The sequence below is a fragment of the Physella acuta genome, unplaced genomic scaffold (genome assembly GCF_028476545.2).
Source record: "Physella acuta isolate Inbredline_101_S28 unplaced genomic scaffold, ASM2847654v3 ptg001112l, whole genome shotgun sequence".
Classification (NCBI taxonomy): domain Eukaryota; kingdom Metazoa; phylum Mollusca; class Gastropoda; family Physidae; genus Physella; species Physella acuta.
Window position 1 is genome coordinate 220,141 of NW_026732629.1, and position 14,538 is coordinate 234,678.

General features: G+C 34.6%; 1 protein-coding gene across 1 annotated transcript; it reads right to left on the reverse strand.

Annotated features, from left to right (window-relative positions):
• Positions 1–2,636: 2,636 nt before the first annotated feature.
• Positions 2,637–13,833, reverse strand: LOC131955887 (transcription factor E2F3). Its single transcript, XM_059320184.1, has 10 exons — positions 13,273–13,833; positions 8,169–8,268; positions 7,821–7,915; positions 7,258–7,382; positions 7,060–7,148; positions 6,875–6,974; positions 6,549–6,663; positions 5,561–5,692; positions 4,860–5,019; positions 2,637–4,609 (listed from the first exon to the last, which is right to left on the reverse strand). The coding sequence occupies exons 1-10, from the start codon at positions 13,549–13,551 to the stop codon at positions 4,428–4,430; spliced, it is 1,377 nt and encodes a 458-aa protein (XP_059176167.1). The 5' UTR covers positions 13,552–13,833; the 3' UTR covers positions 2,637–4,427.
• Positions 13,834–14,538: the final 705 nt, after the last annotated feature.

Below are 14,538 nucleotides of genomic sequence, written 5' to 3' on the forward strand. Positions count from 1 at the left end.
CACGGTATGCACCGGGTCGGGGTAAGATTTAGAAGGGGAGGGGGGGGGTGTAGACAACATAAGTGGAAAAATCGTCATTATAATATTCTGTCTAGTTCAAAATAATAAAACCGGAGTGTGCAGGGCTTACATCAAACCGGAAACGCAAAATTGTTGGATAGGGATGGGGTGACACCCTACCTAGTGACGCCACTGGAGTAGGCGAAATATTACTGCTTTGATGGGCCCTAAAGGATAGGGGTTCTGTATTGTAAAAATGTATATGCAAGTTCTAAAGCCAAATATTACAGCTTCCTTCCCCCCCCCCGCTACTTATATGTTGATTGACTCGGGAAATCCCACTTAACTATACACAAGGCCTCTCAACGTTGAACATAGCTCAAACGAGCCTGGCTTACGATAGCTGCACTGTTGTTGCGACCGGTAGCTCCCAAGTTAATGGCCCAGTCCCCAGAAGATAATTGTGGTTCAAAGATGGCAATTAGTCACACGCTTTTTTACAACATAAATATATAGTGACAACTCCTTGGTACAATTCAAAGGTCAAACAAGATGGCGCAATGAAGCCACTATCTCAGATCATGTAGGCATAGTGAGAATGCGTACAAGGGGCGCAATGCAGGCAACAGGAGTATAAATGAATCTAATGTAAATAAGTTCTACGAAGACAAAATAAAAAGACTAACCGTAACAATAAATTTCAGCAGAGAGAATGCTTTATATAAAACCACCCCCACACCTTTCAACTTATTGTTTCTAATGAGTCCAACTAATAACCAAACAAAACCACCGATCATATCAATCATTTTTTATTCAACATTTTGGCTTCACACGATTTAGTAATTTTTTAAATCAGAAATTAGTAGTCACATGGTTATATTACATAAGTTTATTAACAAAGTTACAACAGTGACACCCCCCTTCCCAAAGATTAACCTGCAAACACAAGGTAAATAACGTGTTGCCACTACCCCAGGTATAAAAATATATCACAAACATGTAATGCAGGCAAGGTACTACAGTATTGGTGCTTAAAATTCATTTGTCAACAATGGCAGAAGATTGCGGTCAAGGAAAAAAAAAATGCTAATAATAGGCGAAGTAAAGTGTACCAGTAGGTTGCAGTCAATTTTAACAAAATGCTACTATGAAGCTACACTACTAAATGACTACATTAACACTACCAATGCATGCATTAAGTAATATGTGACTATTACAAAGTTACATGCTGATTACTCACTATATTTCATTATACAGTGATACTGCAGAATATACATTAGCTTTTTTAAATTTATTTTAATGGTTGAAGAAAAAAAATTTAACCTATGCAGATTATAAAAACAATCATATCAGGACCAAATTTGATATGCACAAGCAGATTACCATACAAGATAATTCTTTTAAACACACTTCCTTCCATTCATAGCAGATCTGATTTTCACAACACACCCGGCTCAGTTCATGCAGATGATAATTATAACTGGTATGTACAACAACAAACTACAGTACAAATCTCTAAGGGTTATGCCATGAGGTGTACACCAGTGTCACACTATGGCTTTATAAAACTGTCCAACAATCATACAAAATAGGAAGATAATTTGAGAAATTCAATTTATAAAACTGCGTGTGCAACATTACAAAATAGGAAGATAGTTTGAGAAATTCACTTTATAAAAATGAGTTTGACAATAGATCTAAATACATCCTTCAATGCGAGGTGATAATAAATAAATCAGGTAGAACAGCAGTTTTTTTTCAATGTACTCAGTGATTGAGGAAATTGATGTACCAAGCAGAAAACAAACTAAATGCATCCAGAAATCAAAGAAAGAAATTTATATTTCCATAAAAAGAAAAATGATCCAGAAATGATAAAAATGGATGCATCCATCATATAAAAAATTAATGTATCCAGCAATTTAAAAAACAAAAATTATCAAACACCCCCAGAAAAGGTCTACTAATTGTATTTATATACAATTGTTGGTGTTTATTCAATTGCCTCCATACTGTTTGATTTACAAGCCAAGAATAAATAATTCAGTTTTTAATTCTCATAATTTTTTGGTCACATGTCTACTAAATTATATATTTATAAATTGCAGATAGTAAGAACTGGGAAAAGCTGACAATATAATTAAGGCAAATTAAGCAATGACTACAAAAACAAGCCATCAGTATATAACATACTATAGAGCTAGTTGAATCTCAGCTATTAGGGTTGACTATAGGCTTGGTATAAATTGATCTTAAAAATGAACACAATGTTTGAACACATCACTTGTAAACTAGGGATTTAAATGCAGAGCCATAAGCCCATTTTAACAGATGCTAACTAAATCTAACAAATGTTAACTAAATCAACAAGTTATTTTAAATGCAGAGCTATGAGCTAAGACTAAAAGGTGCAAACTAAATTTTACAGACATTAACTAAATATAACAAATGTCAACTAAATCAACAAGGTATTTTTAAATGCGCAGCCATGAGCTCAGTCTAAAACAGATGTTAACTAAATTTAACAAATGTTAACTAAATCAACAAGGTAGAGCTAAATCTAACAGATGTGAACAAGAGAAGTGAAACAAGATTTCCACCCCCCCCCCCCTCCCCTCCCACAAGATTGAGACAGGTTTGCAATATGTACATAAATTATCAGTTCTATATTATAAATCATGAATATCAAAACCTATAAACTATCATGCTGGTTATTTAAAATAGAAAACCTCATTTTACAATTAGCTACATTGGTAATTAACAGTCTCAGAATAAAGAGAAGACAGACATTAACTAAATCTAGTTGTAGCAAGCAAAAATTGCCATATTATAGCTGCTCCAAATGAATAATACACTAGCTTATACTATTTCAGCATTACTCATTAATATGCAACAAAGTTTAACATACATTACAATAAAAAAAAAACTTTTTATAAAAAGCTCAAAAATAATGTGGATGAGATTAAAAAAAAAAAATACAATGTAAATAAAACAGTGAACCAATAACTGCCACTTGTAGCTGCGTAATTAATTGAGCTAGACACAGACCAATGATTTATGCTAGTTAAAACATGCGGATGTGGGAGGGAGACAAAAAAAAATTCTCTGTATGTACAACCTGTGAGGACAGAACATAATAAATACTAGGCAGTGATGAAAATTATACACAAAACTGAAGCTAAAATCAAATGTATACAACAACTGAATGAGAAACTACACAGCCAGGCAACACAAACATGTTTAAAACATTGTGTTTTTCTTTTTTTTTACAACTAGATGAAGGAGAAGAAAAATAATATCTCCTAATGTGCAGGGATAAATAAGAAATGGTGAAAAAATTGGCAGTACTTTATACAGAAAAAACTTTTAAGATTCTAAATAACTGCAAAATAATTTATAAATTACTTGCATGAAAGCTATTAGCCCACTGAAGTAAAAATGTACATCATGATGCTAAAAATTTTGCTGCGATTTCTTTAGAAAGTTTAAAAACAAAAAGGTATGAGTTAATAAAACCTTGCCCATGACACACATGTCAAATTTACTTCCAAGTATGTACTGTAATACAGCTACACAAAAATAATGAACTCAGCAAAAATTGTTTATTTCTTTTGTTTGTCAAAAGAAAATAAATCTTATTTTTTATGCTAAAATGTTTTGAACTGCTTATGTTAAATGTTAACACTTAAGGAATGGTCAATCAGGCTGCCATTATTTAAATAAAAATGTAAACATGCATTAACCAAAATTGATCTACAAAAAAACAAAAAGGCCAAGCGCCATCAAAAAGTCACATGGCCCACAGTACAATTGAAAACCAATTTGCTTTTCATTTATAAAAATTGGCGAAGAAAAATTCCCTCTTAGTAGTCTCTTACTAACAGTACTGAAGCATTGAAAATTTAAGTTAACCCAGATTCTTCAACAAAACAAAAGCTGTGGAATTCTTAATTTATAAAAATTTCAATACAAATAAATAACGCAATTTCACTTCCTTGGTAGAGCAATTCATAAACTAAGACTGCCTAATTTAAAAATCTTTATAGCTAAACATAAACACTAAAAGAATTAAAAATGTTTGATTAAAAATTTGTTTACAGAATGTGTTCAACATTATACAAAAATTTAATCATCACACACCCATCACGAATAACTCCACAAATAAAAAATTATGTATACATAATAAGTTATTCTGTACAGCCACAGCAACTGTTTATCTAGACAGGTTAGGGTTAAGGCACGGTACATGGTACAGAAAAATAATTTAAACGCCAGGGTCAATATGTAGGAAATCCTTAACTGTCCATCCAATTACAAAAATAAAAAAATCATGGCTAGTGAGAAAATAAAATGTAAGTAGTCAACAAGTGTCAGTGGAACATCAATGTCCATCCTGTGATCCAAAGCACGCCACTGACTGATAGCTGCTAAAAACCAAGGTCATAGGCGTCCAGAAGTTCATTGAAACTGTTCTCACTGACACCAAACAAGTAATCCTCATCTAGACTAAATGTAGGGTTTATCTGCATGAAGGGCATGTCTTGGTCTGTCGTCGTGTGAAGTAAGGATGACCCGCACAAAGGAGATATTTCGTTCCTCAACAACGCTGCTGTAGAGTGACGGTATATTGTTAAATAAATTCAGACACGGCTTTACTGATTCTCCGAAAAAAGCTCTAATAGAAAACTACGCAAATACCAACTAATTATCCAAATACATATTTTCTCATATTTCCTTGTGTACCTTAATTCAGTCACAGTTTTCTGTTGCACATCTTTCCAGTCACCAACTTCACCAAGCTTCAATCACAATTTAATTGCCCCCAAAGTAAGAGAACTAAAAACTGAAGGTGCACTTACTCTCATCTGCTGATGTTGAATCTTCAGAGAAAAGCTCCTGCTTGATTGATTCTATGCTATTTAATCTATCCGACAGCTTATCACCACCAGAACAGGTCGGTTTGCTTGTCCCATCACCATTACTTTCATGGCCAAGATCACTAGACTGTACACCATCAACCTAGAACATAAACAAAAGATGCTTCAGAGTCAGTGTATACAAGTGGCATACTGATGACATTTACAACCCCAAACAAATGAACAGGCAGAATGTTTATTTAAAAGAGGAACAGTCAAACTTAGATTAGCTTTTTAAATTTCAGAAATTTTTAAAGTGCCATACTGTTGCTGGCTTTGACTAACTGGTAAGTAGGACTAGTTATACTTGCTGAGGCTAATGCTATGTAGCAATTTTTTCAGCAGAAAAGCTAAAGCAGAATGAGATGAGCCGGAATAGTAATCTATATCATAACATTTGGAACCTAAATTGGACTGTCAGGTTACACATCTAATCCTGTTTGTCCAACATTAGTGGTCAACTCCTGCTTTATGAATGTACTATTTTATTCTGATATAATTTTCAACCAGTCATAATTTTTCCTATCACCAAGAGATGGCTACATACTTTTAGGGACTGATAGAATCCCTTATACCTGGGATGTAAAGTTTTCAACTGCTATTGCAAATTTCCGTATAACCTAAAGCCTGACTATAGTGTTTACCTCATCTTGGCCATCATTAGCCGAGGCTGTCGAGTCTGATCCAGTGCTAGAAGAATCATCACCAGGTAGATCATCCGGACACAAGAAAACATCAATGGCACCTCTCGTACTTTTCAGCCATATCTGAATGTTCTAAACACACACAAAAAATAAGTGTTGCTATAATATACATGTATTACAACAAACAGTGTGCCTATTATATACATATAATACAAGAGACAGTGTGTGCCTAGAGGTGGAGTGCTCACTGCTAAACCAAAAGTATCAAGACAGGTTTCAGGTTCAAGTCATTAGTCAGTAGATATGTTAGGGAAAGTGAAGGCTGGGCATTGTCCTGACCACACTATCCTTCATATGCAGTAGTAACAAAAAAAAGGAGAGTTCCTTTCACTTATTAAAAAAAAAAAAAAAACTGGTATGGTCGTAACACACATTTTTGTAAAAGGTAACCCCATAATTTTAACCTCCCTGATAGTCATCAAATATTTAACTTTCCTTCATGAAGATTAAAACTTAACATCCCTGATGGGAAAGATAACTACATGCCCTGCATAAACACTTAAATATGTAGATGGCAGGAATGCAAGAGATATAGCCCCCACTAATTATTTAGTCTAGTGTTAAGATGGCCTTTCAGTCAATAAAAACCAACACTGGTTTAAACAATCTACATTTGATCTTTTCAATCCAAAAGTAACAGTTTTAGGATACAATTTAGAGTTCTAGTCATATTCCAAGTCATTTCTATAAAACTTTTGTCCTGATAATACTTAAAACATACATGTTTATTGGGGAAAGCTAACTGTAGGTCTGAAATAAGACAAGAAGTTAAGAAGAAAAATACAAGCTGTTGATGTAAAAATAAACTGGGCGGCTATAGCACTAGATACCTACAGTAACTTGATCTAAACGACAAGCAACAGAAACAATGGCTGTACACTTACATTTTGATCAAGACAAAGTTACAAAACCTAATGAATACACTTACGTTTTCAGGATCTGGTACTTCCAATCTTGTCTCAGGAGGTGCTTTGATTGCTATAACAGTTTGTTCCCTCAAAGAATTAAGGCTGCGTATGTCCTGATACGTTACATATGCCAATGTAATCATGGTTAAGGAAAAAGTGCATGAGAGGTCATCCTTGTATACAAAAAGGTCCATAATATAAACAGGTCCTTTACCAATAATTTGCAACTACAAAGCTTTAATGAAAAGAAGTTCATAGTGGCACCAGAAGTATGAATACGTGGGTATTGATAGGACCCAAACAACTTGGGAAAAAAAAAGTGTCAAGTCAACCAAATAAAGGATATCTAGCATTTTCAGAGTCCTCTGTCATATTCCTCAGCTGTCTAGTTGTGTTGGCGATTAATTTATCAAGAACATTTTCTTTCGTTCGTAAATCTGCCATATCTAAAACAAAAAGAGAAAATAAATTATTTCAGAGCCACATTTGCAGAGAAAATATACAAATAAAAAGCATGGGGGTGAGCTTTACCTGAATGCAAGTCCACACTGGCTGTGCTGATCTGTGTGACTTGGGGTATAGAAGGTTCCCCTGACGACGTGAAGGTGTTGGCTGAGCCCCTACACACAAACAATGATGGTCTTTACCATTTTTAAGAAATATCTACATCACACCACATAATGTACAGTTATTACAGAAATATACAGAGCAAAAAGGCATACTAATTACCTCCATTGTATGTTATTCTTTGATTTCTTCTGTATAAGGTTGATACCCTCTAAAACATTTGTAATGTCATAAATTCTTCGCTTTTGCACCTCAAGGACTTCTGAAGCTTTATTTAAATCTACAACCTGATAGAAATAAAATAGTTTTAAAACAGAAATCATTGAAAGTAATAGGAAATTCTACCTGGTTAGAAGCATATGACAAGGGTTTATTAAGAATTTTTTTTAAAGCAGATTGTTAATTAACAGATACATTTCAGTCACAACTAAACAGAGTAGTCCTGAAAATAAGGCGGGGAATCTGATCAACTAGTTAGAAAGCAACAGCATTCACATATTTGTTACAGTTACAATGTAGAAGAACAAAATTTGTCCAATAAACAGTATTTCATTACATAACAGAAAAAAAAACCTATCAGTTATAAAAAAAAAAACACAAAATTACTAATTGAATCTTACTTAAGTATTTGTTTTAGGGTCTAATTATGTAACAACAAACGAAACTATTTTGGGAATGTGCACTGAATTAACATGTATGGTTGACTATTAAAAAAACAGACATACCCCATCTGGTGCACTCCGTAACAATCCAACAAATTTTTTTGTTAATAACCCCAGAGAGGTGTCATAACGAGTCTTTTCTAAGGGTGACCTCGCACCTGTGATAAAATTCATCATTGATAACCTCATAACAAGTTAGGTACAAGCTTTAACAGGATAACTGATAGCAAGACAAGTAGCAGCACTCAAAAGATAAGAACACAAAAACTAGGACAGTTGGTGAGGATAGTTAAAATTTATAATTTAGTCTTGAAATAATTTAGTCTTGAAGAAACACCTTATAACTTAACAAATAAACATGGAGTCAAGCTAATCTTAACTGTCCAAAAGAAAAAGAACAGCCATAAATACCTCTAGGGGACTCTGCTAAACTTTTCCTTCTCTTACAGGGCTTGGGCGTTTTAAATCCTTCCACTGTGGTTTCGTTATCCAATTCAAGCCTTCGCTTCACCTGAAATAATATTAAACCAATTTTTAAAATGTGTTAAAGCCGTACCAACACTAGTAGACAAACTTGATAGTTTTTCAATTCATGGACTGTATTATTTCAAAATTATTATTACCATTACCGACACATGAGCTTTGTCACACTACATGATTTGTGAATAAAGAGTAAAGATATGCAATTTTTCCATGTTGAAGAATGAAATATAATCCTTAGTTTGGAATTTGTATCCTGGACCATGAACAAGTGTGTACATAATTTTTCTTGAATAGTTTATTTTATACAAAATAAAGGGCTATAATAAAAAACATGCTGCATGTAGGCCCCTAATTGCTTTCAGTAATGAAATGTGCAATTAATCCTAATAAGACTTACTGTGCACTTCAAATAACCATTGTCAATAATTGCATTAATTAGAGTCAGATAATTGGGAGTTTTGGAGCAAGTGGAAACTAATTATTTTAAATAGGTTATAATAACAGAAAGTATTGCAAAATGTTAAAGACATTTCTGAGAAGACATGTTTTAGGGGTGTGTGGGTGTATGTGTGTAAAGAAATAAAGAAAAGACTTCATGATTATATATATGTCATAACATTTGCATGAGATTGTGTCTGGTTATTTTTTTACTATTTTGAAACAAAGCAATGAAAGAGACAGAAGAACAAGTAAATCTGGGATGGAGAGAACCTTCAGCCAACACTTTTGTTTTTTTTACTACAGTGTTCGAGGGTAGTGAACACAACACAATTGATTCTGTTATCACAGTGAATTTATAACAATTGTGCTTGGCTTTAACTTTAAAGCAATGCTGTTAAACTTATTAATTAAATTAGACCTTTTGAAAAGTATTAATAGATCGGTTCTGCAATTATTTTTCCCCAGTGTATTGCTTTATCCATTCTGATTTGGAATGCTTTCTAAGATTTATATTTTTTAAAATTCGTTGCATACATAATATAACTAATCTGGGAAATCTTCAAAACTAGGCTTAGTACAAAACTGGCTACAACATATGGGACGCATACAAAAAATTTAAACCCAAACCAATTTTCAGATGTTAAAAGAGATTGTAATAGGTGAAAAATTAAGGTGACATCTAAGAGTCAGGTGTGTCAAGAAAGGTTAGTCTCTAATGGAACCAAGTGGTACAACACAATGTACAAACTACACTAGGAATAATCTCGGAATAGCTACAGTAACCTTCAGGATAAATGCTATGTTTTGGGTTGAAGTATCTGCTATACCAGTTAGGCCTAGACATATATAATTTTGGATAGCTAGCACAAATACCCTTAGCTATATAAAGCAATTGTCTGCGAAAGAGCAAAAACAGATGGGATGTGAACAACTTTAATTACAGACATAAGATACAATAATGCAACCTAGCTTGTAGACCAATAAGTATCTCCTACACTGGCACCCAATTTTTTAGACTTCATAAAGAAAAACAGTATGGCTAAAATATGCACATTGAACCTCTATAATAGGTACTAGGATTTGGCTCCCGTTTTACGATGCGCGGCGAGATTTTCCTCCCGTTACCCAAATATCGGGAGTTGGCGGACGCGCGAGTGCGAGTGTTTCGTAATTTTTATTATTCTCCGTTTTTGCCTGGTCAATTTTATTGCGAGGAGTATTATTTTGAAGAAAAATGGACTTAGCGTATTATATATTTTTTAAAAATATTTTCATGGACTATTTTTTATGGAGTGTTTCATTGAAAATAAGGTAAGTTTGACTTATTCCCTAAACTTCTCTATGGGCTCTACTTGAAATTTTATTGCATAATCTCCATTATTATCCATTTTTCTCTATTACTGTAAAAAATCGTAATGATTGGATGTGTCTCTTAGCTGCAAAACGCTTCACAGTTTGGTGTACTGTTTGGGACTTTAACTGTTTACAGACTGGAAGTGAAAGTGAACCGGAAGTTGTCGGGTCTCGCTACTAACACTTGTGTGACTTAGTCTAGCTGATATGCTTGTATTACTGTAATTACGATTGTGGCGATCGTTGTTTTGACTCGGGCGATAGTGGCGAACGCTGTTTTGGTTCCGGCGATAGTGGCGAACGCTGTTTTGGTTCCGGCGATAGTGGCGAACGCTGTTTTGATTCGGGCAATAGTGACAAACGCTGTTTTGACTCGGGCGATAATGGCGAACGCTGTTTTGACGCCGGCAAAAGTAGCGAACGCCTTTTTTATTCGGGCGTTAGTGGCGAATACTGTTTTGACTCTGGCGCTTACGGCGAACGCTGTTTTGACACTGGTGATAGTACCGAAGGCATTTTTGACTCGGGCGTTGGTGGCGGGCGATGTTTTGACAATAGCGATCGTTGTTTTGACTCTGGCGATAGTGGGAAACGCTGTTTTACGCAGGCGATATTGGCGAGCGCTGTGTTGATGCTGGCGATTATGTCGAGCTTTGTTTTGACGCCGGCGATAGTGGCTAGCGTTGTTTTGACGCCGACGAACGTAGTTTTGACGCCGGCGATAGTGGCTAGCGTTGTTTTGATGCCGGCGAGCGTTGTTTTGATAGTGGCGAGCGTTGTTTTGATGCCGGCGATAGTGGCGAGCGTTGTTTTGATGCCGGCGATCGTTGTTTTGACGCCGGCGATAGTGGCGAACGTTGTTTTGACGCCGACGAGCGTTGTTTTGATAGTGGCGAGCGTTGTTTTGATGCCGGCGATAGTGGCGAGCGTTGTTTTGACGCCGACGAGCGTTGTTTTGATAGTGGCGAACGTTGTTTTGATGCCGGCGATAGTGGCGAGCGTTGTTTTGATAGTGGCGAGCGTTGTTTTGATAGTGGCGAACGTTGTTTTGACGCCGGTGATAGTGGCGAACGTTGTTTTGACGCCGACGATCGTTGTTTTGACGCCGGCGATAGTGGCGAGCGTTGTTTTGATATTGACGGTAGTGAAGGGGGGGGGGGGGGGGGAGAAAGGAAGGTCTGGTATTAACAATACACATTAAATATTTGGTGTATTCAGAAAACCTTTTTATTTTGATGGGAAGGCAAATAATGTACTTGTACTGTTTACTTTTCCAGGTAGAACCTACACTTCTAAAACCAGCACATCTCTACAATATGATAAGCAGTTATATGGCCTAATGTCAGTTATATGGTCTAATGATGGAACACTATGTAAACGAGAAATTAAAACTATTAAAATAAATAATGTGTTTATCTTTTATTTAGGCAAACTAATTAATTTGTGATATGAACTATTTCCTTTAAAAACCAACCAATGTTGAACTTCTCCTGAAATGTAATATATTAACGAATAAGCAGAAACACATCTTTTTAAATTAAACTATATATATAAGTATTCCAACAAGTTTATTACATTTATACGAATAAAACACCTTACATTTCTAATAGATATAATTTGCCTTTTTTTTTTAAATTTAAATATATGCGCTCAGTTTTTCAATGATGTCAGGTGTGTCGATGACTCAGCATTTTACATTTTTACCATCCTTTACCTATTTGTCAACTATTTAGATAGAACCATCACACACACACTTATTTTAGAGCTTCACTCTAGTTAGTTGTTAGCTTTAGATTCAAATAGATTGAGCGTAAACAAATAGTGTATGAACAAATTTCATATTTAAAAATAGGGGGTGTACCCTGTTCCACCCCTTATTTTTTGCCAAACAGATAGATTTAAATACATATTTTGATTGTTTCTGTTTGAGAATAGAGTCATCTAGAGCCAGGCAAATTTTGAGACTTAAGTGATTAATAACTCAAATTTGCCATCATGTTGCATTTCACATCAACAAGACTTCGGTTTTGCGAAATTGTATAATTTATCAGCTTTGTAGCAGTTAAAACAAAATCTTTTCAGTTATGAATATTATTTTGATTGTAATAACTGACACATCCATAGCTCATCATTCTCAGCAAGTTTGAGCTTAATTTTTCAAAGTGTTAAAATTTTAACTGAGATTTTATGAATGCACTGTATATGAAAAAATAGGGGGGGTACCCTGTTCTACTTCTGTTTTTGGTTAACTCTGCCCATAAATTTCTAATTTTATTGTTTATTATCCTTGCATATATGATAGATAAAGATATTGCAAAGTTATAACCAATTTGACCATATGGTTTACAAGCTAGGACAATTTTAGTAAACGCTTAAAAAAACTCTATCACAGAAATTGGGAAAAAACCTATGTTAAAAAAATCACCTTTTTTAATACGAAAAAAAATCATAACTATTTAACCGTTTGAGCTACATCAAAAAGGAAAACTGTTCTGTTATTGTAATTTTTTGCTTCTTTTAACTGTAGTGGTTGTTTCCCTATTAAACCAATTTTCAAAATTTATCCTAGTACCTACTCTATAATATGAAGTGCTATCAATAATATTGTGCTGTCATGAATGCAAAGGCAGGTAAAGGGACGTGAAAATCTGTAGCATTTAGTCTCATTTAGATCTAAGGACTACACAAAAATAACATTCACAATGATTCAAGTTCAAGCATTTTAGCTTACCTAGGGCCTATAGATAGTATTTTAGTAGGCTAATACTAATAGTTAATAGTCCTCAATAGAAGTTGGCCATGTAAGAGATTTTTAAAGTTACCCAATGCAATTAAATTATTAATTTCATCTGATTGAGCCATGAGCATTTTCACTAGGCTTTCCACACCCCTAAAACTTTAACACAGAGACTAAGAGAAAGTCACTGGACATTGCATTGATTAAGAATCCAATTTAATCTGGATAGGCCTGTCTATATTCTATATTTTTACTTTATTTCTGTATTGAGCATGGGATTAAAAGTAAAAAGGAACAATGTTTGCCTATCCACTTTACTTAAGTCAAGTGAATTGTTAGTCTGAATTAATAATATTAATAACTAGATCAAGAAATCTAGACTATGTACTATGTAGATCTAGATCTAGTATGTAGCTCTTTAAGAAGAAAAAGTGGGCGGGGTCAAAAGTAACACTGAACAATACAATAGAAGAAAGTAAAATCAATCTTTAGAAAAACAACCTGCGGCTTTTCCAGCTCCTGAATTAACTCATATCCTGAAAAACTAGCATCATGCGGCGTAGACTGCTCAAATTCATGTTTGATATCAGTGGTGGAATATGAAAAGTCCGACTCAGTCTGAGTCTTTGTTGTTGCACCTCCCTGTGCTCCAGGAGTAGGCCGTGGATAAATACTCGGTAAATTTAATAATTGATTTGTAATTGAGCCACAGTCCGCAGGTTCTTGTTTAATAAATATTGGAAGATCACGCCTAGCCACCAAGGTTTGCTTCCTAGGCATATCGAAATTAAAATTTCCAATAAGTCAGAAGAGATCTGTCAGTCTGCACTGCTCTGATAACAGCTGCCACTCAGCGTCAGTTGACAACTTCCGTTCTCATCGATGCAATTAAATGAGAACAAAATCTCTAATAAGTAATATTTTTTCATGAATAATAATAACTATTAAAAGATTAATAATTGTTTTTATTTTTAATCGTGATTTCCAATTTAGATGAGCGATCAATCAGATAAATTTGGACAGATCATGTCACGGATTATCCAGGTTCCTGTGACATGGAATCGCAACACAGATGCCGTGTGGGTAACAAAGCAAGCGCGAGTTTGGCGCGAAATCATATTTCCCGCGAGATGACATCATTTCAATGTGTATCCGGTAAATGCATTTCTAAAGTATATTATTAATTTAAGTGATAAATCAACTAATCAAGAAACAAGATTATAAAATTATATCTATAAAAGGTTGTATATGATATTTAGTACAAAATAAAAGATTGTAATCAAATTTGCATAATACCAATTAGGAAATCAACTTAGGAAAGTTTAACTATACATGTTCAGGGGCCCTCAACCCCAAACAGCAGCTGGTTTTGCCACTTTAAATAGGCCACAAATCTGACCGGCTTGTGTTGAAAAATCCGTTGATGCATGTTTGCTCAAAGAAAGAGGTCAACCAAGCAGTATTGTGATAAAAGGGGTCACTGTCTTTGTAATCAGATTTTAACAAAAGCACTGTATTCAGACTGGAGTTACCTGGGAATCAACTCGTAGTAATATGCCTCAATGTCTGCTTACTTGAGGGGAAAAATCATATAACCAAGAGAGGAAACATTTTATATAGATATAGATAAGCTACCTCATTAGGAATTGACTTTGTATACTATATAGCCCATTTGCAAAGTCAATGCCTAATGAGGTAGCTTGGAGTCAAAATAGTACAGACTAGGCTTCAAGGCAAAGACCGTGCCATCTGTGGTCAAGGTCATAT

What these genes read in the sequence shown, in the direction of transcription:
- LOC131955887 (XM_059320184.1), bottom strand. Translation starts at nt 13,551, where the DNA reads ATGCCTAGGAAGCAAACCTTGGTGGCTAGGCGTGATCTTCCAATATTT. An exon ending in TACGGAGTGCACCAGATGGG is followed by an intron (nt 7,383 to 7,820) that starts GTATGTCTGTTT and finishes TATTTCTATCAG; the next exon opens with GTTGTAGATTTAAATAAAGC. An exon ending in CAGTGTGGACTTGCATTCAG is followed by an intron (nt 6,975 to 7,059) that starts GTAAAGCTCACC and finishes TTTTTGTTTTAG; the next exon opens with ATATGGCAGATTTACGAACG.